This window comes from Halichoerus grypus, chromosome 2 (assembly GCF_964656455.1).
Source record: "Halichoerus grypus chromosome 2, mHalGry1.hap1.1, whole genome shotgun sequence".
In the NCBI taxonomy this organism is placed as follows: domain Eukaryota; kingdom Metazoa; phylum Chordata; class Mammalia; order Carnivora; family Phocidae; genus Halichoerus; species Halichoerus grypus.
This window is the reverse complement of record NC_135713.1, coordinates 183,579,879-183,605,788: the sequence shown is the minus strand read 5'-3', so window position 1 is coordinate 183,605,788 and position 25,910 is coordinate 183,579,879. Positions and strand designations below refer to the sequence as shown.

The following is a 25,910-nucleotide window of genomic DNA, read 5'->3' as shown; positions in this document are numbered from 1 at the left end:
AAAAATGAAGGGGTTGGAAATTGGACGGGGAGACGAACCACGAGAGACTATGGACTCCGAAAAACAAACTGAGGGTTTTGGAGGGGAGGGGGGTAGGGGGATGGGCCCGGTGATGGGTATTAAGGACGGCACGTACTGCATGAAGCACGGGTGTTATATGAAAACAATGAATCATGGAACACTACATCAAAAACTAACGATGTACTGTATGGTGACTAACATAACATAATAAAATTAAATTAAATTTAAAAAAATATGGGCAAATTAGGGGGCAACTAGTTCACAAACTGTTCATGAGCTCTTCCTAAATTAAGGAACACTGTTACTGAGAATATGGCCGTTAGATGGCAGCATTAGGTGAGATCTAAGATCAGATCAACAAAGATGTCAATGGAAGGTACATTTTGCATGAATAGCCAGAAAGGAGGGGGAAATTGGACAAGAGTATTTTACAGAAAGACACGGAGTAAAAATGACTTAGTTTTCTGGGTGGAACGTGAAATTTATATCTTTCCCTGACATTACTGTAAAAGCAGTGTCAATTTCTATATGCTTTTGAAAAATGACCATCATTCCTAAGTAACAACAATTACCTTTTAGAGGTCACGGGAACATTCTCCAAGGGCCCTTTACCCAAAAGGCACTCATTTTGATCACATTCTGTCCCTAATATCTAGTGTTACTTTAGAAAGTTATCTCCTAGTAAACAGAGTAAGAGGTTTGGATCCCCAAGGCTGGACTCTAGTTCTGAGGGAAGGAATATTCAAACCCAGGAAACAATACTAGAAAAGCACCAAGAGGTACTTCTCATACGAACCGAATCATCTCTGTCCATCGAACAGCTTCCTGAAGCTCCATCAATCTCTCTTTATATTGGTTTCTCTCCATTAGAACACGGGCCATTTCTACTCTAGTAAACCGCTTCCTCTGGGCTGTGGGAATATCACTCTATAATGAAAAGAACACAGCAGATCACTCTGGCAGCCTATATCTGCTTTTGGTGTTATGCTAAACTTAAGCAAAATCTTAAAGCTTTAAAACATTTCTTAATTTCTAATCTATTGCATCATTTAAAGAAAAATAACCTTATATAAAAATAAAATCAATAAAGAGATTTTAGTAATTACTTATGACGGAAAAGAGGTAAACAATTTAATTTCTGAATAGAAATACAAGATATTTGAACATACTGTAAAGCAAATACAAAGAACAGTGTAGATTCTGAACTAAAACCAAGAAAGATTAACAAAGTTAATCTATCTATATAGATTTAACATGCTTGCCTGGAAATGGTTCTTCTAACAACATTATTTTAAGTTGATGTTCTATAACAAATGCTAATTATTCAGCAATTTGTTACAAGTTAGTTCCGAAAGGGATTCACTTATCTCAAACTACCCATCATCTACATATATTGGCTAGGTACCAGGGTACCCAACTCTAAGAGTCATTAAAACACCAACAGAAATACAAGGAGCTGGAGACAAGTGTATTAACTAGAATTCTTCTTAGGGAGACTAAAGGATGTGACTATGCTAAGACCCAAAGAAGCATGCTCAAGTCAACTTCCTTCTACTGTAATTTCTAAATGCTCTTCTGGGGAGGAACACTGGTTTAACCATAGGGCTCTTGTTTTGCTGAAGGGTGGGACAGTTAAGAAAGAGGCTAAGTTTAGCCCTTGGGGACCTCCTTCTTTGTCCTCCTGCTCTGAACTCTGCCTCTCAAACGAAGTCAAACAACAGAGGATTCAAGGACTCTGAGTCTGCAGCATAGCAATCACACTCCTAGATATATGCCATGGAAGAACCAGGAGACTTGCACTATAATGTTCCTAAAAACAGCATTGTATGTGGTAGTAAAAAGCTGAAAATATCCTAAATATCCATTAACAGGAAAACAAATACATAAATTGTAATATATTCATACAATGGGATATTATAACGGAGTAAACATGAATAACTTCTGGCACTACACTACAACACAGGTAAATCTCAGAAACATAATGCCGAGTAAAAGAGGTAAATCTCCAAGTATGAAATAAAAAAAACAATGAAAATTAAGCTATATTTTGTAGGGATACATATATGTGTGATATGATAAAATTATTTTTTAAAAAATTTTAGGGGCACCTGGGTGGCTCAGTTGTTAAGCGTCTGCCTTTGGCTCAGGTCATGATCCCAGGGTCCTGGGATCGAGCCCTGCAATGGGCTCCCTGCTCCACGGGAAGCCTGCTTCTCTCTCCCACTCCCCCTGCTTGTGTTCCCTCTCTTGCTGTGTCTCTCAGTTAAAGAAATAAATAAAATCTTAAAAAAAAAAAAAAATTTAAGTGAGCTCTACACCCAACGTGGGGCTTGAACCCACCACGAATCCAAGGTAAGAGTCCCATGCTCTACCAACTGAGCCAGCCAGGTGCCCCGATAAAATCATTTTTTAGAAAGGTAAGAAAATGACAAATATAGGATAGTGGTCTCCTCTGGAGGGGAGGAGCATAGGGTAGCTTCAATGTTTGATAATGTTCTAGTTCTTAGGTTAGGTGGTGGGTTCATTATGTTAATTCATTATGTTTCATAACTTACATATGTTACATATATTTTTGGTATGTACCAAGTATTATATATTTAAAAAAAGAGCAAGATTGCAGGGGCATTAAATAATCACTTTGTACAGGTTACCCACATATCTCAAGTCTGATGCTTGACCAGCAAACACCTGTTACAAGAATGATCATCTAGCTACCAACAGTTACTACGATGCTAATTATATTGGTAAAACCTCATCCTTAGTCTTCTGTATTTACATATGTTGAAAACAGTATAAGCTGACTGCTTACTACTAAAGTCCTAGAATTCATCTTTTTTATGTTTAATACTTTTAAACAACTTTATAATTAAGCTTTCATATTTCTAAGTCAAAATATGAGACAAAACAAAATGTTTCGGCTGGTCCTTGAGCTTGAACTTGCAAACAAGGTCACAGCACAGAGCCACAGAAAAAAAAATGAGCACACCACATGTAGCCAGAAAGCTCAGCCTCTGGATACCATGTGGGAGCATGAGGTAGCCTACTCATTAACACAGAGATCTTCTTTCTTTTTATAATGCTATATCCAAAACTTAATTAGCAAGATTTTCTTTAAAAACCAAAATGTAGTAAGAAAAAAAGTCTGAAATCATAAACCTACATCATCGTCATCTTTTGCTTTTTGCCGTGCATCTTCGGCTTCTGCACGAGCTCTGGTGGGGAAAAAAAAAGAACATGTTATTTGAGTTGCGTTCATCTTTTCAAGGAATGAAAGAGTAGGTCAAAAATTTTAATCAACACTAAATGATTATTCTTCTCTTTTCAGAGTATTTAGCTGCCTTCACTTCGGGGAACATTAGTGCAGCACTGTTCTCAGAAAAAAACAAGTATTAAAGAAAGCTGGGTGAAGGAAAATAATGTTTCTAATTTCCTTATTAGCAAATTTTAGAATGGTTCTACTAACTTTTCTCACAGTGACAGCCACAGAAAGTGAAATGATAAGGCTGGGCAAGCAAGGGGTGCGCTGCTATCTGAGCCACCCCCGGGCACTTGGCCCTGACCCTCCCGGCAGCTGGTGCTCCTGGCCCGCTGGAGAAGGCTGCCGGCGGTGGTGGCAGGGCCAGCCTCGGGGGACACCTATGACCCTCTGTGGCCCGCTGGCTAAGAGAGCTGGGTTCAGAACACCACCGAGGAAACTTACTTCCTAAGCTCCTCCTCCAGCTCCTTGTTCTTCTCCTCGAGCTTCAGCTTGGCTAGTTTTACAGCCTCCAGCTCCCCCTGCAGCACGTCCTTCTCGCAGGTCAGCTCATCCACCTTGGCTATCAAGTCATTCTTCACTACATTCAAAGCATGTCTAAGAAACACGTATTTCGCATATATCATTACAAATGAGTACTCTTCCTGTCTTTCAGCTTGTTCTCTTACAGACGAAAATAACTATACAATCAAAGCTGAATAACGAAGTATTTTAAGGTACTCTACCTGGTGTTGTTTGTAGGTAAAGACAAAAAAACACACAACCATCCAAGATTTTGCTCTTTCCACTTACAAAGAATAAATGGGTAAAGCAAAACAGACCACCAACTAATAAAAATACCACAATTAATGAAGATTAAACTTTTACAAAATAGGATGCTAAGGGTACCGTTGTTAAACTCTGAAAAAAATATTACCTAATCAAAAAGGAAATTTATCTTTGAATCTTTAATAATTGATGAGATAAAAGTCTAAACTTGGGGTGGATCTAGGGGAAAAAAATTTTTTTTTTTTTAATTTAAATCCAATTAGCCAATACATCATTGGTTTTTGATAGAATGTTCATGGGGAAAAAAAATCTAAGATCTAGTTCTTTGGGTACAAGTGGGCATAGTACCTCATAACTGCATTCTATTTTGGATCTACCCAGATGTTCCGAAGTTCTCTTGACACAGCAAATTAACAAAGGGACCTGGGCTGCTTTTCCACAGGACTCAGGACCTGCCCCACTAAACAAGACTCCAATATGTTTGAGGGTCTAAAGCTCCACATATTACACCTGAAAACCGACAACTATGGAGGAGAGCTGGGCTGGGGTATAGATCAAAACATTTATGTAGAAATAAAGAAACCCCAGAAGAAAAGATAATAAAATAGGCATCCTAGGGGAGGGAGCAAAAAAAACATCTGACCTATCCAAGGAGGTTAAGAGAAAGGCATGAATACTTGTAGGGTGGAAAGGAGATAAAAATCTATTTCTGCAAAAAACAGAGCAACAAAACCTATCCATTAGGGAAATCAGGTCCCATTGCCCATTTACTTGATCCCAGGGTCCTGCTCAGCGGGGAGCCTACTTCTCTCTCTGCTCTGCCCCTCCCCCCTGCTTGTGCACTCTCTCTCTCTCTCAAAAAAATAAATAAAATCTTTAAAAAAGAATTTTTGTATATACTTACTTGGTTTCCAACAGTTGTGTATTTTCTAATATAAGATTCTCAACTTCACGACCCATTCCTACCAAAATAAATAAATAAATAAAACCTTTCAAAAAATTTATCAAAAACTATATAAACTTGTATTATAATAGAGACTCAAATTTTAATTTATAGATTTTATCTGTCCTTTAGTAACCTTAGTCTATAATTTCATTTGATATATCTACTTGTATAGGTTATAAAATTATAAATAATTATCCATCACAAAACAAAGCTAAAGATTTTGTTAGCCAATTCTTTGTAACTGTTAGTCTATATTTTGTTTCTCATAGATAATTATTTCAATACGATCAAGACTTTTCTGCCAAATATTCTAAAAAATAGCAGTAAAATATTTAGAGGAAAAAAGAGTAAGCATTAGTACAGATCAGAAATCATTTCCAAATCACAGCTGGTATTGTAGGCTTTTGCCTAAAAATTAGGTCTTACTAAGAAAGAACAGGCAGAAACAAGGCCAAAGAAAGACGGAACCCCAATGCAGATGAAACCTTACCAAAGAAATTATGGTCTTAAAGCCCATGCATTCCATGTAAAGCAAAAACAAAGAACAAGAAATGTTTTATGTAAGAAACAGCATGAAAATAGATTATTAAACTGTAAAGTTTTATGCATGATATGAAATACACCTGGGATCAGTGTTATGATTTAATGCATAATGATGTGCAAAAGACAGAAATTAAGATGATTTCCTCCATTCATAAGGATGCTCTTTGATACGTAATACCTAAAAAAAAAAATGCTTTACCAATTCTTTTGCACAATGAAACTGAATAATTAGACTGAAAATCCCACATCAATAATATAAAGTTTCCTTCAAAGTGCCACCTCTGAAATGATAATGTTCAGTTATTACTTTACAGAATCCTGTTTAATAATTTAATGAGGACTGTAAGGCAGACAGAGCATTCAATGCAAGATCCAATGCAATGATCTTTAGGGAGAAGAAAGTTCTTTAATTTGCTACTTAAAAGAAACTGAAGAAATAAAACCACACACTAGGGAATGTATCTCAAAAAGTTACAAAAACAAAAAGGCAAAACAAAGCAAAGCCAAAGACCCACCATTCACTTATCCTAAGCTGATGTTGGAAAACTACATACAATGGAATAAATAATACTCATATAACCCAGCTATACAGGAAGGAAATCCTAAGAAAACTACATAAGGAAAAGGAGTTAACATGTCCCTTTTTTAAAAGGTAGTTATTTCAAATGACTTAAAGATAATTTAAAACAAAACCAACCTAGGAATGCTAAAAATCAATGCTCACATATGTACTCATATTTTGTCTGTATTATAATTATCTCAAATATTCGCAAAGATCAGGGTACTACTACCATGAAGAATTAAATATCACACATAGTAGCTTATTCAATCATCTATGTAGTCTCCAAAAGGTAAAAATAAAGACAAACTAAAAAGGTTTCCAAATTCCAATTCCAAAATGAATTTTGGCAAGATATGCTGAAATATTTGCTTTTGACTAATGTTAACTTTCAATAAAGCTATATAATCAGAAGAAATAGGTTTAGATTGGTTGAAAAAAGCTTATGTAATGACTATGTTTGCTATAAACTCTCAAGCATGTAGGGAGATAAGCATAAAAGCTGAAAATATATGGAAGGCAAAAAAAAAATAGCTGAGCAGAAAAAAATGATGAGAAAGCATTACATGAGAAGAGCAGCCAGGAACACCTTGCTTAAGAAGCAGTAATATTAACGTATTTAAAAGCATACACACCAGAATATTCCCCTGGGTAAGCAGCCCAAGAGAAAAATGAATGAGAATCACAATTAGATTGTTTTCAGAAAGCAAGAAATATGCTCATTTGTTTCAATGAGAGGGAACAATAAAATTTAGAAGATGTAGAGAAACAAACACAATAAAGTGTAAATATTATAAATAAGAAAATATTTTGAAATATGTACTCCTTGGGAATCATATCTGATAATGTAGTTTCTAAAGTTTACACGTTCTCAGTGAAGAGTTCTCTCAAAATCTTGTTTATAAAGTCAATATATGGTCAATAGGATTATCCAAAATTTTCATTTTGAAATGTATTGATAAAAACTAACTCATTACTATAAGAAAAACATAACTTAGGTCTAACATATTTGAAAACTTTACCTATTAAAACAAGCAAAAAACTGCCTGGCAGATTAGCAACAACCCTCAAGCTAGGTCCATAGTTGGGCCTCCAAAGTATCTGTTAATCCCTTGAGAAAGTATGCACGATTTTGTCTACCTATACATGCATTTTTACAAAAGCACACTGCTTTCTTACAAATTCTCCCATAAAGGAGTTTTAATCCTAAAAGGTGAAGAATCATAAAATCAGAGGTGAAATAAAGCCATTAGAACTACTTAGCAATCCATATTCACTTAATCGCTGTGCTATGGTGCTAAAGACTCAATAGGGAGCAACGGACAAAGTTGTCTTGGCCACATTGAGCTTAGAGCCTACCCAGAGAGACGAGTACATACACCATTACAGTAAAGTATACAGAGTGGCATAATAAAGAAAATGAGTGCCATGAGAATACATTTCAGGGACAATTGAGCTTTAACTAGGGGATCAAGGCAGAATCCCAATAGGAGGATATGCCATTTAAGCAGAGGCATGGGGAAAAAAAAGTTATACAGATTTTTTTTTTTTTTAAAGAAAAGGAGTAAACAAACCTTGGTGATTGGTTCCAAGAGAAGAGGGAGAGATTTTGAATGGAGAACTGAGTGGATGGTGAGGCATTCACTGACTGAGACAGTACGTGCTGGACTAAGAACAGCCCTGAACAGGACAATGAACATGATGAACTGAGCTTTAGGCACATCAAGTGTAAAGCCCTACAAATCACTTTAGAGGTGTCTCGTGGGCTGTTCTGAAGTAACAATCTGGGGCTCTAGAAAAAGATGTTGGAAGGAGATAAAAATTGTGGAGCAATTTTCCATGAAAGCCAAGAAACAAAAGCCAAGAAACAAAATAAGATTTCCCAAACAAAGAAGCAGGCCTGGGACATTGATATCCTGAAAGATGGGCAGAGGAAGAGGATCCTGCAAAGAAGACTGAAAAAGAATATAGTCAGAGGCAGGAAAGCCTGTTATCACAGAAATCCAGGAAAGATGGTGTTAAAGACAAATGTTATCTGAGAAGTCCTGTGAAAGGACGTAGAAGGAACCGCTGGATATAGCAAACAAGAAGGCTGTTTCACGTCAGGTGAGTGTGGGGAAGAATGCCGACACAGACTACAGGGGGATGAGATGCAAGTGGGAAGGGGGAAATCCTGCCACTTAAAAGCAGCTACACTTTCAAGAAGGCTGCTTTGTTCACTCATGTATCACAAGCATCTAGAATAGTGTCAAACACATAACGGATACCTCTTCAATATTGCTGCATAAAAGTAGGACCAGATATGGAAGCAAAAGGAGTGACAGGGTACAAAGGTACTGAAGATAAGAGTGGCAGAGGAGGGCCAGGCCATATGTTCGTTTTTAAATGGAAGAGATCTGAACATGTTTAAATGATAATAGAAGAAGTAAAGATAGTGAAGTTGAAAATATAGAAGGATAATCAAGAGAAAAAAAATCCCAAGAGTAGGATGTATGATTTCCAAGTTCTAGAGTGTGGCTGTGGGGAGTACATGACTGAAGTGAATGGAAAAAGGATTAGACAGGGCGCCTGGGTGGCTCAGTCGTTAAGCGTCTGCCTTCAGCTCAGGTCATGGTCCCAGGGTCCTGGGATCGAGCCCCGTATCGGGCTCCCTGCTCGGCGGGAAGCCTGCTTCTCCCTCTCCCACTCCCCCTGCTTGTGTTCCTCCTCTCGCTATATCTCTGTCAAATAAATAAATAAAATCTTAAAAAAAAAAAAAAAAAAAAAAAGGATCAGACAAAGATAAGAAAGTCAAGAGACAAGGACAATTGGGGGGTGGGGAGGGGTTTACCTCTTTTAAATTATTAAAATCAGGAAAAAATAATCTAAATGTGGAGTATATGCATAATGATTGCAAAAATTTATATCCTCGAGAAAGAGAAGAGTTTTACAATAATATAGTGATGGAGAAAATGAATGGAGTTACAGAAATGGACTATGTACTTATTTATTAACCCGAGATCAATTAAAGAACTCTGGAAAACAATTTTGTTAGTTTCACTATATTCCATTTAGTATTACACCTCAATTGCTATCACAAAATTGTATAGCAGAGAAGCCAGGGAACAAATATGTGCCTTGGAAATTTCATTTACCATCTTTGACCAAAAGGGATTCATGCAGGTCTAAGTCACTACAGACTTAAGGTAATACAGTAAAAACTTCTAATCTGGAACATTTTAGAGATAAATATATCAATATCTGCAAAAGGGAAAAGACACCAGTTTACAGTCTGTTTCTTATTTTCAAAGTAGAAAGAAAACCAGAGTATCAGGATTTTGCTTTTAACCTATTCATTATGCTTAATCTTCTGACTCAAAGAATGGAAGCTTTCAGAAAACAAGATTTTAAAAGACCACAATTAATTATAAGTACTCTGTGGCTTCTTAACTCTTTACAAAAAAAGGAAAGTTTGGGACCACCAACCTCAAAAATTGTATTATTCAATACTGGATTATGAAGTAGCAGAGTATACAAATTGCATTAAAAAGTACTTCATTCTAGTTAAACACAAAGGAGCAGCATGAAGGAATTTTGGGGGGTGTAAACTGATTCTGGTAGTGATTATACAACTCCATGCTTTTGTCAAAGGTTAAAAAATTCATCATAAAGAGTGATTTTTACTGTATATAAATTTGAATATAAATTTAAACACTTAAAAATTCTTCTTTCTAACATTTTTTGCATCTCTACACTTCAATTTTGCCAGGGACTCAGTTTTGTAAAAGGAACTTTTCATTCATAATTTAATGTTAACTAAAGTTAAAGTGTAAATTTAAAAATGGGGTGTTCCTTAAGAACTCATCTTTAGCCCTCCTTGAGAAATACAAACTCATTCAACTGCTTCTAATATTTAACTTACACTTTAATGGTGGGGGTCTATGTCTATCTCAGAAAGTTTTTATTTATAACAAACCTGCAATCTCTCTTACTAGATAGACTGTGAGCTCCATACAGAAAGAACTTATGTTTCCTTCAAAAAATACTTCAAACTTTCGAGGACATAATGGTAATCAATAAATTTAACACAAATTAATGCAAGGAATCCCACTCCATATTCACAAAAATTGACCAAAAGAACCTTTTGAGGACACTGTAGTCTGTATTATAATTACACCAAAAGCTACATAATAGATACATAAATTTCTTCAAGACCAGCATCTATTCCAAAGGCATGGGTTTTTAATACTATACGGCTTTCAATCTCTGTAAGATCTTAAGTTATAAGAAAGGTATGCCACAGCTAACTGACGTAAAGTCAGAATCATGTAATTATTGTTCAAAGAGACTTGAGAGATCACCTAGAGCTGGAGTCGATACATTCTTTCTGTAAAGGGTCACACGGTAAATTTTAAGTCTTTGTAAAGCCATATGATCTCTGTTATAGACTACTTAACTCTGCCATTGTGTGCAAAAGCAATGACAGACAGTAAGTAAACAAATGAGAGTAGCTGTGTCCCAATAAAGCTTTATTCATACACATAGATGAGCTGGATCTGGACCCATGAGCCACAGTTTGCTCAATCCCTGAACTCGAATCTGGCTCCTTCATTTTATACACAAAGAAACTAAGGCCAGGAGAGGTTAAGCTATTTGGCAAAGGTCACCAGATAAATAATGGAAAAAGCCAAATGCAGTATTCTTTTCAAACCAGGTGTTCTTCAACAACACAAACTCTAAAATGGTTACATTTCTCATAGAGCTAAAACAGAATATTCTGTGAAATCTCAGAAAAAAACAAGTGTTATATTTTCTTATTTAATTAAGGTCAACAGAATTTTAAAAAATCTAAAGCCAGGAACTAACTACCTATCAATCTATACATCTACACATCCCCCCCCCCACATACACACCCATATATATACACGGTGCTCCTTATGTGTAATACTGTTCTTGGAATATGGCACGTGTTCAATAAAATGTGCTGTATGAATTTCAAAATACAAATTAAAGTGCAATTCAATTTGAGGGATATCCATATACAAAGATGCTTTGATTTAAAACTTTCATGATCTCAAAGAATACATTCCTATTAATTACCTGAAAGTGTAATAACTGTGTGCTACTGATCAGTTAGGGACATTTTAAAGGAATTTTCAATTAAATCATTTTAAAAAAATCTATTTTTAAAACAGTATGATACTTCTTCAGATAAGCTATCATACCTAGTAAATCTGCTCCTTCATCCACATCTCCAATTAGGCCTGAGCCAGCTGAAGACAGTTCTTCAAAGAGAGATTCTGTATTACGATCAAAAGCTTTGTTCTCTATGCCTTTGGTGGGAGTGCTATGCAACAGAAACAACACAACCAAATCAACAAATATTACAGACTTTTTCAACAGTGTAAAGTGAATACAATAGGCAAATGATTGTCCACCTGTAATTTACATTTAACACAAAATGTAGTTTTAAAAGGTATCTAAAAGGTTTCCTATGAATTTTCCATTAAACTCCACAGAAAGAACTGTTGAAGAAAATACAGATTGTTTATTTTTTGGTCATATCCCAGTAAACACAAACAGTAAATGACAGCTAACAGAGCACTACTCTGCCTTGTATCAGGCACTATATAAGCACTTTACCTAGATTACCTTACTGAATCTTCACACCTACTCTACAAAGGAGGTGCTATTATCCCAATTTCACAGAATAGGAAACTAAAGAGATTAAGGAATTTGCCAAGATCATCCAGCAAATGAGAGAAAGAGGCAGGATTCAAACCCAGTCAGTCAGGCTTCAGAATCCATGCTACTAACTAACTACCGTGTTTTATGTTGCCTGGATATAAACTGGCATGGACATTTTATTTTTCTTTTAAGGGCAATTATACTATCTGTTAAAATTCAGAATACAAATACCCTCTGATCCAAGAATTCAATGCGAAAAAAAAATCCTACAAAAATCCTGTCATAAGAACGAAATTACGAATGTAAAAGGATGGTCAGAGCAGCATTCTTACAGTAGCTAAAAGTTGAAATGACCTAACTGATCATTAAGAGGTCGGAGAGAAGTTATGGATATACATTAAGAAGTTAAAGATTTTTGGGGCACCTGGGTGGCTCAGTCATTAAGCGTCTGCCTTTGGCTCAGGTCATGATCCCAGGGTCCAGGGATCAAGCCCTGAATCAGGCTCCCTGCTCCACGGGAAGCCTGCTTCTCCCTCTCCTGCTCCCCCTGCTTGTTCTCCCTCTCTCTCTGTGTCTCTCTCTGTCAAATAAATGAATAAAATCTTAAAAAAAGAAAAAAAGAAGTTAAAGATTTTTAACTTCATAGTTAACAACTAAAGAAATCCATTATATAAAGGTGTTTTTTAAAAAGCAAGGGGATGCCTGGGTGGCTCAGTGGGTTAAGCGTCTGCCTTTAGCTCAGGTCATGGTCCCAGGATCCTGGGATCAAGTCCCACATCGGACTCCTTGCTCAGCAGGGAGCCTGCTTCTCCTTCTGCCTGCCTCGCCCCCTGCTTGTGCATTCATTCTCTCTCTCTCACAAATAAATAAAATCTTTAAAAAAATAAATAAGTAAAAAATAAAAAGCAAGTACAAAACAGTGTATTTAAGCCCTTTATAGCATGGGATATGCAAAGAAATGGGGAAATGTGTATGTTTGTGCTTTAATGTTATATTAATAGAAAAAGTTGGGGTTCCTGGGTGGCGCAGTTAGTTAAGTGTCTGACTCTTGGTTTCGGCTCAGGTCATCTCAAGGTCATAGGATGGAGCCCCATGCTGGGCTCTGTGCTCAGCATGGAGTCTGCTTAGGATTCTCTCTCCCTCTACCCCTGCACCCCCTGCTCTAAAATAAATAAATAAATCTTAAAAAAAAAAAAAAAACCGTCTGCACAGGATTTCCAGTTAAACTTGGTGGACTAAACATAGTCATTTACCATTCAATAGGACATAGGGACTAGAAAAAGAAACTGCAGCAGATGAAATGTGAACAAAATTCTGTAAGACAAAAAACAGGCAAACAGCTGAAACTGATTTGACAGACCAGAAAAAGCTGAAACCTAAGCCACTAGGGTTTAGAGAGGAACTCAGTATGCTACCAGAACCTCTGAAAGGCCCAGGCATTGAAGGAACCAGCAATCTACAGAAAGATGCGTGCAAGGGAGAACATAAAACAGAAGGCTGGGGGCACCTGGATGGCTCAGCTGGTTAAGCAATTGCCTTCAGCTCAGGTCATGATCCTGGAGTACCAGGATGGAGTCCCGCATAGGGCTCCCTGCTCCGCAGGGAGTCTGCTTCTCCCTCTGACCCTCCCCCCTCTCATATGCTCTCTCTCTCATTCTCTCTCTCAAATAAAATAAATAAAATCTTTAAAAACAAACAAACAAACAAACCAAAAAAAACCCAGAAGGCTGGGATGAAAGACATGCCAAGAAGCAGTATGAGTGAGATCCAATCCTCCAGAACAGAGACCTCCCTCCCCACAGCATTGCTCCCTAAACAATGGAAGCCATGTTTACATGTTAAAAGCAGGAAACCAGAGAATCAGCACCAATTACTTAAGTACCAGCAAAAGCAAAATAGCCACGGAGCACCAGACCTTTAAAGAAGGCCTTTATTATAAAATAAAGAGTCCAAAAACAAATGGACTAAGACAGAGGCACTCAGAGCAAAAGGAAACAACGCAAGCAACAGAAAAAAAAACATAAAACAACAACTGATTTTTTTTCAGACTAAACATTGCATCCATAAAAGAATAGCAGAATGTTATAAAAAGTAACCTTAAAAACTTTTAGAGGAAAAAAAAAATCAATGAGGGTTGAAAAATAAAGTTGAAGAAATCATCCTAAAATTAGGACAAAAAATAGAAGGGGGTTGGTAGAATGATGAGGTTAGTCCAGGATGTTCAATATCCACCTAACAGATATTCCAGAAAGAGAGGAAGAGACAACAGTAAAGAGAAACAACAAACTTTCTCACAGGAGATACAGGGGCGCCTGGGTGGCTCAGTCATTAAGCGTCTGCCTTCAGCTCGGGTCATGATCCCAGGGTCCTGGGATCGAGCCCTGCATCGGGCTCCCTGCTCAGCGGGAAGCCTGCTACTCCCTCTCCTACTCCCCCTGCTTGTGTTCCCTCTCTCGCTGTGTCTCTCTCTGTCAAATAAATAAAATCTTTAAAAAAAAAAACAAACAACTGGGAGATACAAATTTCCAGATGAAAGAACTTACCACATACAAGATACAAAAGAAGACCCCTATATCAAGCATACGATCAATGAATTTTTCAAGGGAAGGGGGCACATGAGGGATAAAGTGAAAATCCTAAAAGCTTCCACAGAAAATAAACAAAAAAGCAAGAACCCAAATGACAATTCTCCAAACTCAACATGATAATGAAGTAATGTCTTCACAATTCTGAAGGAACACTTCTGATGATTTTCCAACCTAGAATTCAGTCAGCCAAACTATCAATCATGTCTTCAAATGACATGTGTCATATTCAGGTTCTCCAAAAATTTACTTTCCATGCAGCCTTTGCCCAGAAAGCTAGTGACAATATGTTCTGTCAAGGGGCACCTGGGTGGCTCAGTCGGTTGTGTGTCCAACTCCTGATTTTGGCTCAGGTCATGATCTCCGGGTTGTGAGATCAAGCCACATTATCAGGCTCTATGCTGGGCATAGAGTCTGCTTGAGATTCTCTCTCTCCCTCTCCCTCTGCCCCTCCCCCCACTTGCCTGCACTTGCTCGCACGCTCGCTCTCTCAAATAAATCTTAAAAGGAAAAAAAAAAGAATGTGTTCTGTCAAAACAAAGGCATAAATCAAGAAGCAAAGGGTGCCTGAGTGGCGCAGTGTTAAGCTTCTGATCTTGGTTTTGGCTCAGGTCATGATTTCACGGTCATGAGATCAAGCCCCACATTGGGCTCTTGCTCAGCATGGAGTCTGAGATTCTCTCTCCCTCTCTCTCTGTCCCTCCCACTTGTGCTCTCTCTCTCTCTAAAATAAATAAATAAATCTTAAAAAAAAAAGCACTAGCAGCAAGATGACCAGGGATCCAGGAAACAGAAGATACAACAGAGGACAGAAGTGACGAGAATTCCCGGTGTGATAGTGAGGGCAAATGCCAGGACCAGAGCCCACAACAACCTACGTTGGAGAATGCAAATAGAAGACCCCAGGAGAGAGAGGACCAGGAAACTTGCTTTATATTTGGCCATTTTGAGAGTGTTTACATTTATGATTTGCAAGGTATCTGTCCATGAACTAGCAATAGGTATGTAGAAACCTAAGCAAACAAAACAAAACAAAAATCCACCAGGTTTTACTAATTCCAGAAAAACAAAGTTGCAAAAGACAGGAAATCACAGCATACTCTGTGGCTAAGCTGTGATCTGTATTTATATAGTCATAAGATTTAAACAATGAATGTTAGTGTAACAAGAACTGAGAATTACACTGAGATGATGAAAGGAAGGATGGTGGTTTAAGGAGCTGTATCCTTGTCATCCTCCACTATAAAGTCAACAGCTAGTATCACAGCGTTTCTAAAACCAGGGTCCTCATTTGATCCACAGAATACAGAAAATGATTTGAGTGACTATTTTCTCAATTCTAGATGCACAGGAGTGTAGCTAATTCATTATACACAAAGGATGCCTTGGGGCATTAGGACTTCATTTTCTCACAGAATCCCAACAAGGAAAAGAAGCATAAGGATGGGATTTAGATACCTGAAGAAAAATAGCAAAAGAGAACTCAGATGTGGCGGCTGCCACCACCACCACATCCACAGCCACGCCACAGCACGAGTCTCTGTGGACGTGACTCGTGAAGGCCGCTCTAACGCAGTTAGTCAGGCGCTCAACAAGCAGGCAGGAGCCGAGTTTGACACTGACCTGCCCAGCAAGGTTTGCGTCAACTCCGAGTACATCGTGGACACTCTGCTGGAGACCCTGGGGAACACAGCGAAGGCTGTTTCCTACCTCAGCCCCAAGGAGCCAGGGCCTGGACCCCTGGGCCCAAGACGGACCAAAGGGGGCAGTATGCTGATCCTGTCCTGCCTTCCAGACAGACCTGGGGCCTGGCAGTCCTGATCAGCGATGGGAGTTCCTGCAGAGACCCTTATATAGCCTGCTGGCCCTCCCCAGCTTTCCTGCAATAAAGTTGAGCCACTTTTGTTGAGAAAAAAAAAAAAAGAATGAAGAAGCGAGAGGCACTGCCTCTTGAGAGTGGGAATGAGGGGTGGGTAAGGGCAAGGGACTACTACTGCCCTTCATATTTTGTATTATTACCATTTGACCATAATATTACACATGCATTAGTCTAATAAAAAATTTTTTTTAATTTTTAAAGAGGTTCAGAATGACAAACTGAAACTGCTAATAAGTAGCTGCATCTCCTTACTTAGGCTTAGGAGAGGACAAATAAAAAGCAAATTTCACTTTTTACACTCTGCATTACTTTTTTTTTTTTTTTTAAGAGAGAATGCATGTGCAAATGGTGGGACAGGGGGAGAGGGAGAGAGAGAATCCCAAGCAGGCTCCACGCCCAGCGTGGAGACCAGCCCAGGGCTCGATCTCAGGACCCTGAGATCATGAAATCAAAAGTCAGACACTTAACTGACTGCGCCACCCAGGTGCCCCTGCATTGTTTACATTTTTAAATAAACAATAAAAAAAAATATTTTCACAGGACATGGCCTTTGAAATCAGAGAGTCCTAGATTAAATGCCAGCTCCACGTGCTAACTAGGTCATCCTGGACAAGTTACTACACATTTCTGAGCTTCCTTATCTGTAAAATGGGGATGAAGATGCTGACTTCATAAAGTTATAATTAAAATTATATTAAATGATAATGATAATACTACCTAACATTTATTAAATTGGGCCCTTGCTAATGATTTAACATACACTGATTCATTTACTCATAATCATCTAAGGTATTATCATAATTCCTTTTTATGGAGAAAATATACTTCAGATTCAAATCCAAGGCAATATTTGAACCCACATAGTCTTACTCTAGGTTCATGCTTTTAACCACGACTGTAGTGATCAATAAATAGAGTGTATTTTTATGGTCATTATTATTAAAGGATAAATGTTACGAAGAAATTAAAAGAAAGGCAGTAGCTCCTTTATGAAATTCCTGAACATCCATATGCTTTAGATTACCTTGATTAAGATGATACATAACAATTCTCTTTCCACCACTAAACAGCCTCCCCATGTAAAATGAGACTAATCTCTTCCAATAATGGGATCATTACAGTTTGGGGTTGTTTTTTTGAGTAGGCTCCACACCCAACATGGGGCTTGAACTTACAACCCTGAGATCAAGAGTCGTCTGGTCTACTGACTGAGCCAGCCAGGCATCCTGAAATTGCTACAGTTTTGAAGTGAGTATATATGTTTCTTCCTGATCTGAGGGAAGGAACAAAGTTTGCTCAAATTGTTACTTCCCCTACTCTTGTTTCTGTTTCCTCAAATTGCAGAAAGTATTGGTTACACCTTTGCTGTCTTTTCCCCCTCTCCTTCCATATGCTCCTAATCCCTGATGGTGAAAAGGCAGCATTTCACAAAACATTTCAACCATATACTATGTCTAGTTTCAAAAATGGAAACTAGAATATAATACTAACATTTCTTCAGCAAAACACTTGAATGACCTTTTTCCTGGCAAGAGACCAGAGAATAATAGTATGCTTCTGGGACAGGGGAAAGGAAGGATAAAATGTCTTCATTTGACATTGACAGTACCTTGAGCCTTTATATCCACTCAGATCTTTGTCCATATCCAACTCGGGAGTGGATTCAATGATTGCTTGAACTTCTGACTTCTCTTCATTTTCAGCAGAGCCTTAGGAAAAGGACAAGATGACATAAATAGTGCATATATCGCATACTGCCCCTAATATGAAAATCCTGTTGCTTCAATGGTTGTAAATACATCATTTGATCATAAAAAAAATTTCTTTTTTTTTTTAAAGATTTTATTTATTTATTTGAGAGAGAGAGAGAGAGCACATGAGAGGGGGAGGGCCAGAGGGAGAAGCAGACTCCCCGCTGAGCAGGGAGCCCGATGCGGGACTCGATCCTGGGACTCCAGGATCATGACCTGAGCCGAAGGCAGTCGCTTAACCAACTGAGCCACCCAGGCGCCCTGATCATAAAAAATTTTAAGGAGTGAATTCTAGGAAGCACAGGGTTAGACAATATATCATATATTCAATCAACAGTGAATATCAGAAACTAATAAATAACCAAGGTTTTTATTTGTATTTCTTGAGACACAGTCTGTTGTATCCCAGGGCAGAACTCCCTGTTTGTTTGTTTTTTATAAATTAAGGGGTTGGGGCGCCTGGGTGGCTCAGTCGTTAAGCGTCTGCCTTTGGCTCAGGTCATGATCCCAGGGTCCTGGGATCGAGCCCCACATCAGGCTCCCTGCTCGGCGGGAAGTCTGCTTCTCCCTCTCCCACTCCCCCTGCTTGTGTTCCCTCTCTCGCTGTGTCTCTGTCAAATAAATAAATAAAATCTTTAAAAAAAAAAAATTAAGGGGTGAAATACAGAGAAATTAAAGATGAAGACTATTCTCCGGCCTTTCAGGCTCTCCAATACTACAGCTCCCCAAATCTGTCTCTCCAAAACTTTATTTGGTCATCACCCCTTTTAAGCTTACTTATAATTGAGTATGATTTTATAAATCTAAAGCAGTAACACCCCTAAGATGTATCTTTTCAAACCCACATGATCTTTACCAGAAAGTAAAGAACTAGGGCCACTTACCTGTTGATACATTTCTAGTTTCTTGGGCTACCTGTACTTCAATATGCTTGCTTATCTCTGATTTATTTGGTGTATCTGCAACCTTCACAAATCCTTCATTATCTTCCTTTAAGGGAGTATCAGTAGGAAGTGTGGCCACATCGGACGCAGCTGTTGATGCTGGAGTAGTAGCTTTAGATCCTCCTTGGCTAACATCAGAAAGTTCATCCTACAAATAAAAGGAATTATTGCGGGGGTGCGCTTGGTTGGCTTAGTTGGTTAAGTGTCCAACTCTTGATCTCAGCTCAGGTCTTGATCTCAGGGTTGTGAGTTCAAGCCCTATGTTGGGCTCTACCCTGGGCATAGAGCTTACTTTAAAAAAAAAAAAAAAAGGAATTATGGGAAAATCTTTAAATGATTGATTTATTTTAAGCAATTTTCTTAAACGGGTAAAGAAAAAAACATGCAGAGAGAAAATTCTATTAAAAAACAGTAATAGAGGGGGCGCCTGGGTGGCTCAGTCGTTAAGTGTCTGCCTTCGGCTCAGGTCATGATCCCAGGGTCCTGGGATCGAGGCCCGCATCGGGCTCCCTGCTCTGCGGGAAGCCTGCTTCTCCCTCTTCTCCCCGCTCGTGCTCTCTCTTGCTATCTCTGTCTCTCTCTCAAATAAATAAAATCTTAAAAAAAAAAAAAAAAAAAACAGTAATAGAGGCACCTGGGTGGCTCAGTTAGTTTAGCATCTGCCTTTAGCTCCGGTCATGATCTCAGGGTCTTCAGATAGAGCCCCAAGTTGGGCTCCCTGCTCAGCGGGGAATCTGCTTCTCCCTATCCCTCTGCCCCTCTGCCCCCCACTCATGCCCACGCTCACTCTCTTTCTCTCAAATAAATACAATCTTAAAAAACAAAAACAAACAAAAAATACAGCAGTGGAATAACAAGATTCTGAATCTCAGGAGAGACTCAGAGTATTGTACACAGTATGCTTAAAACTTCCTGCATCCAGATCATCTGAAATACTGTTAAAAGGGCAGATTCTAAGTCCAACTCCAAGCTTTAGGCAGTGAGATCAAGTAATATGCATTTTAAAAAGCAACCCAGATGATTTATATACTCATTAAGAATTCATAATTACTATTCTAGGGTCCACAAATAGTCTTCATGAAGGACATGTCCAGATTGAATTTTATGCAAAAATTTGTGTGGCATGTACTTTTCTGGGGAAAAAGAAATCTACAACTTTTATCAGGTTTTCAAAGGGGTTTGTGGCCCGCAAATAACTAAAATCAGTTGTCCAAAAGTTGAAACCCTACGCACACCTGAAACTAATGTAACATTGTATGTCCATTATACTTCAACTAAAAAAAAATGGAGGGGGAGGGGATTTAAAAAAAAAATACCCCCCCAAAAAAAAGAAAAAAAAAGAGAGGGGCACCTGGTGGGCTCAGTTGGTGGAGCATGTGACCCGATCTCAGAGTCATAAGTTCAAGCCCCATGTTCGGCATGGAGCCTACTTAAAAAGAAAAACAAACACAGTTAGTTGTTCAATGGCTACCAATAATGAGGTAGTTCTTTTAGAGCGAAGTACCCAGGTCTTCAAAAAAAGAAAAAAAAAAAAAAAAGAACCTAGGGCAACTGGGTGGCTCAGTAGGTTAAGTGTCCAACTCTTGGTTTTGGCTCAGGTCATGATCTCACGTTTGTAAGATCAAGCTATGTGCTGAGCTCTCTGCTAAAAGTTGAGTCTGGGATTCTCTCTCCCGCTCCCTCTGCCCCTCCTTCTCCCTAAAGTCTTAAAAAAAAAAAAAAAAGAGAGAGAGAACCTGACAAAAAGTTTACCAGTAGTAGGAGGAAGAAGAAGAATTAGGGTAAATTAGTTTATCATTCACTAAATGTTTGACCTTGGGTAAGTTATTCTTTCTATATCTATTTTTCATTTGTAAAATAGAGATAATGGTACCTAATTAATAGATTACAAATTATTCTAAAGACTTAGCCAAGTGTTCACACATACTAAGTGTTTAAAATGTTAGCAATTGGGGCGCCTGGGTGGCTCAGTCGGTTAAGTGTCAGCCTTTAGCTCAGGTCATGATCCCAGGGTCCTGGGACTGAACCCCGAGTAGGGCTCCCTGCTCAGTGGGGATCCTGCTTCTCCCTCTCCCTCTGCTACTCCCCCGGCTTATGATCTCTCACTCTGTCAGATAAATAAAATCTTTAAAAAATTAAAAAATAAAAACAAAAATAATAATTTGAGGTCCTTTTCTCCTTTCTTTCTTTTTCTTTAAAGTAAGCCCTATGCCAAACATAAGGCTTGAACTCATGACCCTGAGATCAAGTTACATGCTCCACTGCCTGAGCCACCAGGTGTCCCTTGAGGTCAATCTTGTACTTGTCATTTGTCTCTCAAAAGTAGAGATATGATTTCCTCTTCCTCCTTATCACCCCACCCCCAATGTCTAATTACTTCTACCTTAAAAGAAAGAATTAGTGGGGCCCCTGGGTGGCTCAGTCAGTTAAGCGGCCACCTTTGGCTCAGGTCATGATACTGGAGTCCCGGGATCAAGACCCACGCCAGGGTCCCTGCTCAGCGGTGATTCTGCTTCTGCCTCTCCCTTTGCCCCTCCCCCTGCTCCTTCTCTCTCAAATAAATAAATAAATAAATAAAATCTTTTAAAAAATTACTTAGTAATTAAAAAAGAGGTCATAACATAAACAGTTTGGCAAAAGCCCTCCTCCCCAAATTCTTTTGTGGATCTGGGAGTACCAAATAAAGCAACCAAGAGAGCTGAACCTAAACCACGAAAAGGACTGTGCCATCTTAGGGATTCTCAAGGTTTGGAGCTACAAGGAGTGGTAAATTAGGATCTGCTTAGAAGAAAATTTTAAATTTGTCATGGGCTATCCAAGTAACATGAGATTTATTTATCTGTAACTTACCTTTTATAGTTTTACCACATAAAAATATTTTACACTCACTAAAATAGCTCACTGTGTGGGCTGTACTTCTGGATCTCAGGGAGAGCTGGGGAGAGAAAAGCTCTGAAATTTAGGGGACCATTTTCAAAAGAGGCATTTCTCGTTGGTCTCCCAGGCAGTGGTGACATAAAGCTCCAAGATTAGTAGGAAAACACAGACATGAGAAAAGTCTCTGCCGCAATGCTTGGTGGGAGGCACAGAATGTTTATATTGCATCTCCTATGGAAGAAATTCTGTAATTCTATCACTAACAATGCCTCCAACTAAGAATGAAGAAAGACAAGCCTAAATACTGATCTGTTAAAAGATAAAGTACTCCCCTCACTCATGCTCTCTCTCAAATAAATAATCTTTTAAAAATTTTTAAATAAAAATAAATTAAAAATAAAAGAATAGGTGTCATTCAAAAATGTTATACAAACAAGCAACGAGCACAAAAAGATGCTCAACATTACTAATCATCAGAGAAATACAAATAAAAACTACAGTATCACCTCGAACCCCTTAGGATGGCTACTATCAAAAACAAACAAAATAACAAGTGTTGGTAAGATGTGGAGAAATTTGAACCCTTGTACACTGTTGGGAGGATTATAAAATGTTGCAACTGCTTTGGAAGACAGAATGGCATTTCCTCAGAAAACTAAAAAAACTACCATATGATCCAGCAATACCCCTTCTTGGTATATATCCAAAAGAACTGAAAGCAGAATCTTGAAGAGGCATTTGCTCCACCCATGTTCATAGCAGCATTATTCACAATAGCCTAAAGGTAGAAGTGAACCAAGTGTCCATGAAGGGATGAATGAATATATCAAATGTGGTCTATATATAAAATGGATTATTATTCAGTCTTAAAAAGAAAGTCTGGGGGCGCCTGGGTGGCTCAGTCGTTAAGCGTCTGCCTTCGGCTCAGGTCATGGTCCCAGGGTCCTGGGATCGAGACCCACATCGAGCTCCCTGCTCAGCAGGGAGCTGCTGCTTCTCCCTCTCCCTCTGCCTGCCTGCCTGTCTGCCTACTTGTGATCTCTCTATCAAAAAAAAAAAAAAATGATGATGAAGATGGTAAATTTTAGGGGTGCCTGGGTGACTCAGTCGGTTAAGGGTCTGCCTTCGGCTCAGGTCATGATCTCAGGGTCCTGGGATTGAGCCCCGAGTCGGGTTCTGCTTAGCGGGAAGCCTGCTTCTCCCTCTCCTTCTGCCCCTCCCCCTGCTCATGCTCTCTCTCTCTCTCTCAAATAAGTAAAAAAAGAAAAGATGGTAAATTTTATTCTGTATGTACTTACTACACACAAAAAAGAAAATAGGTGCCATTACTTTTAGCTTCACTTGAGATACTATGGTGAAAGCTACCTAGTCTTTGTGCCATTTTCTTACTGTCTCTGGATATCAGGCTAAAAGTCTATAAGCCTTTACAAAATATTTTCAGTTGTTCCATTCATCAAATGCCTCCCTTATGTGCTCAGTCCTACACACAATATTTATGTCATGTGTTAGTCAGCACTGCCCTGTAATTATTTATGTTCTGAGAGACTAAGTTTACAACTATAAAAGAAATTATCTAAGGACAACTTAGAAATGAGGGGTGCCTGGGTGGTTCAGTCGGTTCAGCATCCGACTCTTGGTTTCAGCTCAGGTCATAATCTCTGGGGTTGTGAGATCGAGTCCCACGTCAGGCTCCTCACTCAGCATGGGGTCGGCTTGCCATTCTCGCTCCTCCTCCCTTTGCTCCTCCTCTCGCTCCTGCATGAGCATGCTCTCTCTCAATCAATCAATCAAAATCTTGAAAGACCGAAGGAAAAAAAGAAAGGTTCCAGTGTAGAGTTTTCCTAAGTAGCCTGCCTGCCTTCATCTGAAATAGGCTAAATAAAGGGGTAAGCAACTCTGTTACATATGTCTGTCTTTTTGATTCAAAGATTTTAAGCCTAATGAAAGACAAAATTACAAAAATTAGCCCCATGGATCCCCACTAAACATTTATCACCTTATATTTTAATTTTTATGTTTACATTTCTTTCTCCACAAGTTAAAGTTAAACGTCTAAAGCACTGGTTCTTAAGCTCTTTTGATTTACAACTCTATGGCATAACAGAATCACAAAATTCTGTGTGTACATGTATTTTCTGGAAAGTTTCATAACTTTGATTCCTAAAGGAGTCTGTGAGCCAAAGAAACACCGAGAACCCTAATTCTAGACACAATTAGATGAAATAAATCTAGATGTTAATTATACTGTGGGTTTAAGAAAATTCTGATTATTAAAGGAGAGGTATGAATGTCCTAACCCTGAGGATATTTCTGAAGAAAGGGGACACTGAAGGGCTTCCATGGACCTGGGTGGGTAGGAGACCTGACCTACAGTGAGTAGGAAAAAGCCTTGTCTTTATATCCCTAATGCCCAGGGTATCAAGCCTGACATGAAGAAGGCTCACAACAGATGTTTGCTGAATAAAGCTGAATGGTGCCCTGATTGAAGCTGAAGAAATCTGTTCAACCAGGGAGGCAGCCTACGGTATAACGACACACAGGGCTGTCTCCATGATACATACAAGTTATGTACATTCTGTCCTGAGGAAGGTATTTGTGCAAATTTGTGCAAGGTATTCGTGTGTTTCTTACCTAGAGCTGGATAGATGGAAACAGGCTGAATTTTCATAGGATTTACTTATATTTTCTCTCCTTTATTTTATTTTTAAAGATTTTATTTATTTATTTGACAGAGAGAGAGAGCGCGCGCATGTGCACAAGCAGGGGGAGCGGGAGGCAGAGGGAGAGGGAGAAGCAGACTTCCCAGTGAGTAGAGAGCCCGACGTGGGGCTTGATCCCAGGACCCTGGGATCATGACTAACTGACTGAGCCCCTTCCAGGCACCCCTCTCTCCTTTACTTTAAAATGCTGTCTTTAGGGGAGGAGTAATTTATAGATTACAGTAAAGCCCTAGCAACCACTACAGAAATAATATTCTCTTGTATTTCAGTGAAAAACATCAGTAGTCTGTCAAACTGAGCAACAGATGTCTTGAGAATAGCAGCTGAATAAGTAACCAATAGTTAATTGAGTTTCTTTACTTTCTGTACAGTGATTTGAAACACCATTCTCACCTCCTGTTCTACAGCCTTCAGAGGTTCAGGACTACTGCTGATCTGGGAAGAAGGAAAGATTATACAAGAGACAACAAGATCATGTATTCACTAGGTGTTAGCACATTTCTAAGAATCTTTGGCTTGCTCTACCTCTCAGGATAATAAGATGTTTCTAATCTACTATGTTAAAATGAGGATTTGGGGGTTTTGTTTTGATAGGGCTTAATAACACTTCCTTCAGGTTCCTCAAAAAGTTGAAAATAGAGCTACCCTATGACCCAGCAATTGCACTACTGGGTATTTACCCCAAAGATACAGATGTAGTGATTCACAGGGGCACCTGCACCCCAATGTTTATAGCAGCAATGTCCACAATAGCCAAACTATGGAAAGTGTCCAGATGTCCAACAACAGATGAATGGTTAGAGAAGATGTGGGGTGTGTGTGTGTGTGTGTGTGGGTGTGTGTGTGTAAAAGATGGAATACTACTTAGCCATCAAAAAAAAAAATGAAACCTTGCCATTTGCAATAATGCAGATGGAACAAGAGGGTATTATGCTAAGCAAGGTAAGTCAATCAGAGAAGGACAATTATATGATTTCACTCGTATGTGGAATTTAAGAAACAAAACAGAGGAGTATGGGGGAAGGGAGGGAAAAATAAAATAAGATGAAATCAGAGAGGGAGACAAACCATAAGAGACTCTTACTCATGGGAAACAAACAGGGTTACTGGAGGGGAGGAGGTTGGGGGATGGGGTAACTGGGTGATGGATTTTAAGGAGGGCACGGGATATAAGCAGCACTGGGTATTATATAAGACTGATGAATCATTGACCTCTACCTCTGAAACTAATAATACACTATATGTTAATTAACTGACTTTAAATTTTTTTAAAAAGTACAAGACACACACACACACACACACACCTCCTTCAAGCCTCTAGTTTAAGAGATACCATGGTTCAGGGGTCACCATGTCTTACCTAATACTTTATCAATAAGCAGCTCAACATTTAA

General features: G+C 38.7%; 1 protein-coding gene across 7 annotated transcripts in view; it reads right to left on the bottom strand.

Annotated features, from left to right (window-relative positions):
• Positions 1–25,910, bottom strand: part of SPAG9 (sperm associated antigen 9) — a 135,761-nt gene that overhangs the window by 33,633 nt on the left and 76,218 nt on the right. For 4 of the 7 annotated variants that reach the window (XM_078065244.1, XM_036108471.2, XM_078065259.1 and 1 more), the window contains 7 exons: positions 18,860–19,067; positions 17,834–17,933; positions 11,298–11,419; positions 4,950–5,007; positions 3,722–3,874; positions 3,182–3,233; positions 818–948 (listed from right to left, as the gene is read on the bottom strand). In XM_078065244.1, coding sequence (XP_077921370.1) covers positions 818–948; positions 3,182–3,233; positions 3,722–3,874; positions 4,950–5,007; positions 11,298–11,419; positions 17,834–17,933; positions 18,860–19,067 — 824 coding nt within the window. Of the gene's footprint in view, positions 1–817; positions 949–3,181; positions 3,234–3,721; positions 3,875–4,949; positions 5,035–11,297; positions 11,420–17,833; positions 17,934–18,859; positions 19,068–25,910 lie in introns of all 7 variants that reach the window. The other 3 variants (XM_078065241.1, XM_078065245.1, XM_078065252.1) reach the window with 1 other exon arrangement.